Raw genomic sequence first — 4,700 nt, 5'->3', positions numbered from 1 at the left:
AATATTAATTTACTTTTTTATATAAAATTGTTCTTCTTTTGATTATCATTTTTTGAAATTGTTTAAATATATATTCTATTATTTTTATAAACAAAAATATGAGATTTCAAATTTTTTAAAATTTATTTTTATTATATGTCTATTCTGATGTTTTAATTGTTATCTGAAAATTCAATTGTTCTTAATATTTTAGGCAATATAAAGACAGAGAAAAAATTTGCTATAAACTCAAAAGATTACAAAATTTAATTATCAAATTTGTTTGCTTTATAATAAACAAATTTGCATATTTGACATTTTGCATTTGTTGCAAATAATTTTTATAGCAAGTACAAAAAAGATTAAATATTTGTTAACGCCTGCAAATAATATTTGCGATCCCTACATGGCAAATAAATTTTCCGTCGTGGCATAGGATTAACGTTCATAGTAAATTTTTTTTCTGTGATGCTTCAACGTGTTTTCTGATATTAGATGTTTGCTTTGAAATGTTTATTTAATCAATCGTTACAAAAAACATGATTATTATCAAAAGATATGATTTTTTGTTTGTCTTACAATTAGATACATATATCGCTGAGATGTCAAGAGCGGGCTTTTCTGCTGATTAAATAACTAATGATAATGTTTGTGATTATGGCTGTTAAGAATGGCTGAGTTCAGCAGATGACCAAGCAGCTCAGTGAGTGCTTAACGATTTTTTATTATAATTGGTTTCTTAGATCAAAAACTAAAGGTAAGAAGCAATCATGTATTAAAGAATCACTGAACGCTCATTAACGTTGCTTTGTTACATGCAGTCAATATAAAAAAATCATTTAAGTTGGATTTAACTGCTTAACTGGCTTGGTCCAACATTGATCTCTATTTTATGGATCGTATTAAGTATAATACCTCTAAATTCTAAAACATTTTGTTGTTCATGCACGTTTGATAGTAAAAAGAGAATAAAATTTTTCTCAAAATTTTCCTATTTTATTTATAGATAAATTATATCGTATTGTTTTCTTTTTTTCTATAATATAATTACTATTACAATATTATATTATTATTGTAGCTATTTTTATATTATGTTACTTGATATTATTAATTTTATTTTACATTACACATATTATGTTGATTAAGAAACAATAAAATTAAAAAATTAAAAATGAGGTATAAAATATAAAAATATAAAACATAAAATTTTGTCATTAAAATTTTGAGAGTCTTAAAAAGAGATCAGAAAAAGTGAAATTAAAAAATTCCAAATACCTACACGTAGTATTGGAACATTTCAACGTATTTTTAGCAGTATATAAAATATGTGCGTTTTCGTGCGGTAAAAGTAATATTGACGTGTTATATAAATATATACATAACGTCAAGCGATATCGTATAACACTAATAAATTTCGACCTCGGTTTTCGAAAGACTTTGGTGACATTGATGTCCGCTCGTAATTTTAAAACATCTCGGGGAGGATAGAGAAAACAGACCTCGCCGTTTGCCAACAGAGCTAAATCTGCCAAATGAGATCATCTTGCATTTGGAATTATTCGTGTTCATCATTGAATTGTGTTCATATTGTACGCACCTGTTATCGGGATATTTGCGGTGTCAAGAGAGATGTCCACTGTAAAAGGATTATAAAATGATTTATCAATGCTCGAGACTGGCGTGCGAGGTGTCAACGAAGAAGGCGTCATAAATTTTGTGTTACCATTAATTTCCTGAAATAATAATTTTTTTAGTCTTTCATAATGCAAATTGTTATCATTATTTTCTTTAAAATTACAATAAAATTTATCCAATCTTTTATAAAATAAAACAAACTTCCTGTAATTACAATAAAATTATGTTTAATCTATTAAAGAACAAAGCTCAATAAAAAATTATTTATTTTATTTGGTTTAAGTTCTTTTTTAGTGAAATGGTATAATATTATAAAATTTTAAGTTTATAACATAAAATTGGAAAATTGTTATTCTACGAACAAATAAATAGATCCACAGAAATTTTGCTACTTACTAATTTTTCTGGATACATTGGCGTCTTCGGTGTGACAGGCGTATTGGGTGTCTGTGGCTGTTCTTGGTCCACCACCCACTTTTCAGATCTTTTCCTACGTTTCGCAAATATCTCGGCACCTGTGAATATTTTGGCAACATTATGTTCATATACATATATTATATACAGCAATAATTTTAGTTACATTACATTTCTCATAACAAACAAACTTTTTAATGTGTATTATTATATTTAGATATATTAAACAAAATAATATTTAATACATATAATCAATACATGTAATCTTAATATATATATAATTTTAATTAGTTCACGTCATTTAAATGCATAATATTTACCACGTCCTCTTTGATTATTCAAATCACGGACAATATCGAAAAGCTTTTCCGGATTTTTTGGTACCGGCGCAATATTGACTTCTTCACCCAATGCCTGAATGCCGTGAATGTCAAGTACTTTCCCGCACGGATTCATTACGCATTTGAGAGGTAGTTTTTCCTAGAAAAAATTATATTTCACAGTTTAGATACAGTGCAAAAAATTCAATGAATGTACATCTTTTACCTTATGAATTGTTGTAGTTGATTCCTCTTCGTCCTCGATACCTGTGAAATACTATCTATTATCGCTGTATGCTACACAAAATTTTAAAAATTAGAAAAATAATTGCATAGCAATTTAATGATGCAAATTAAATAATTTTCATACTAGATTTCTTATAAATATTATTTATAGATGAATGGATACACAGATACAAATAAAAAAAATAGGAAAACTTTTAACAATTTATTTCATGTTATATTTAAAAATTATTTTTTATTTAGATATTTATTTTCAACAGTGTAAATAAAGGATGTTTCTCTTTTGTTTATTTTTTATGATTATCCTTGATTAATTTTAGCTACAAATGATCAAATTCTTTAGACAAGAATACAATAAATTTTTACAAACGCGACAGTTTTAATTGTAGAAATAAATTATAAAAATAATTTTAATGCGTACCATTGCCATCATGGATCCATTTAACAGATCGCTTTTTTCTATTTACGTACATAGTTTGTCCTTTGCTTTTCACGTTTTTTACATCGCTGAGTGAATGCGAAATTCGGCGTGCAAGTTCAACCTGATCCTCGACCGTAGGATGCGTTGGTGCGTAAAAATACGAGGACGCAAACATTTTTTCTGGAAATAAATTTTCGATGTCATCTTATTAATCTCAACGAATGTGAATCCTTTTTTTCAAAACATTTTCATATATCTCATATAGTATTTAAATAAATAAATATTTGTCATCTGAAAAATTCTTTAAAGTATATTTTATCATAAAAATTATTTTATTCTGTTATCAATGAAGGCACATACTATTTTTTGATTGCAATAATTCTTGAGAATCTGATGCTGGAGTGAGTAGTTTTTGCAAATTAATCGGGGTAGTCTCGCCCCCTTCCTGCAATTAGAAATCACACACACATCACGCAAACTCATGCTGACGAAACAAAACCAATAGAATTATGCAGAATGAAATTATACTTTTTCTTTTTCTGTTCTAAAATTTTCTTGTTATATTCGACCACTATTTTGTTAAATAAAAATTAATAACTGATATGAAAATGAATAATCAATAATTTTTTGAATTAGAAATAATAATTAATAATTAAAAGATAATAATTAAAGGTTAAGGACTTTCATTTAGAAATATATTTTAAATTAGTTTTAAGTAAAATTTAATTCAAAAGAAAATTTTATATATATATATATATAGTTATTAGTTTACTAGTTAGAAAAATAAGTATATTTAAATTCATATATATCTTAAAAAAATAATGGTTCTAAACTTTCCATTTATAAATAAAAGGATTGTTTAAAAATGAATTCTAGAATTCATTGTATACGAATAACTTCAAGTAATATAGATTCAAGTAGCTTTAAGACATGTTGAATTTAATGTACTTCTTTTTTTAACAAAAGTTTTACAAGTTGAAAACTTCAACTCACCATGCCGAAGTGCAATATTCTCGAAGTAAGATTCTCAAGGAAGTTCCTTTTAACTGGATCGTGTCTATCGGATGGTTTGTAACCGCGTGAATGTATTACAACATTGTCCGCTGATACGCTACGTTGTAGATAATTCTTTTCTTGTAGATAGCCGCTGTATTTCACGCTAGACTTGTATTCCGCATCCTTGGTGAGCCCATATGAGGTGTTGCTCAGAATGTTGCGCTTGGTGTTAACGTGTCTACGGACATTTGAAACGTTCGCAACGCGATGCGGATCCTCCATTTACGCAAACTCTACGAGATTTCACGATGACCATACAAATGTAACGGAAACCGTACAACAAAAAGAAATTCTCGTACCTCCACGTGTAGAAGAGTAGCGATCTTTTTAAAAAGATTTATTTTAAATAAAAACTTTGCATAAACTCTATCTTAAACATTACTTGAAATTTTATTTATAAAAACTTTAAACTATTGTTTTCAATTAAAAATCTTATTTCAATTGTATTACATGTACACGCAAAAAATATTTTGCTATTCCAGCTAGAATTATTGCTATTTTTTATATTTGATAGAAAATTATGTATCATACGCAAAGAATTTATAGCACAAATCTAAATTCTATCTCTGTCATCTATATGATTAGATGCAATCCAATATCACAGACTACTTGCTAGAAATTTATCTATTTTA

The 4,700-nt window shown here is 27.0% G+C and overlaps 1 protein-coding gene across 6 annotated transcripts in view; it reads right to left on the bottom strand.

Annotated features, from left to right (window-relative positions):
- The window catches only part of LOC108694821, a 14,221-nt gene that overhangs the window by 5,474 nt on the left and 4,047 nt on the right, over window positions 1-4,700 (bottom strand). For 5 of the 6 annotated variants that reach the window (XM_018204506.1, XM_018204522.1, XM_018204529.1 and 2 more), the window contains exons 2-8: window positions 4,006-4,301; window positions 3,373-3,457; window positions 3,013-3,192; window positions 2,575-2,615; window positions 2,349-2,508; window positions 2,011-2,129; window positions 1,577-1,712 (exon numbers count right to left, since the gene is read on the bottom strand). In XM_018204506.1, the coding sequence (XP_018059995.1) occupies window positions 1,577-1,712; window positions 2,011-2,129; window positions 2,349-2,508; window positions 2,575-2,615; window positions 3,013-3,192; window positions 3,373-3,457; window positions 4,006-4,290 (1,006 nt within the window). In that variant the 5' untranslated portion in view covers window positions 4,291-4,301. The remainder of the gene's footprint in view (window positions 1-1,576; window positions 1,713-2,010; window positions 2,130-2,348; window positions 2,509-2,574; window positions 2,616-3,012; window positions 3,193-3,372; window positions 3,458-4,005; window positions 4,302-4,700) is intronic. The other variant, XM_018204537.1, reaches the window with a different exon arrangement.

This window comes from Atta colombica, unplaced genomic scaffold (genome assembly GCF_001594045.1).
Source record: "Atta colombica isolate Treedump-2 unplaced genomic scaffold, Acol1.0 scaffold1, whole genome shotgun sequence".
NCBI classification, from domain to species: Eukaryota; Metazoa; Arthropoda; class Insecta; order Hymenoptera; family Formicidae; genus Atta; species Atta colombica.
This window is presented reverse-complemented; position numbering and strand designations above follow the sequence as displayed.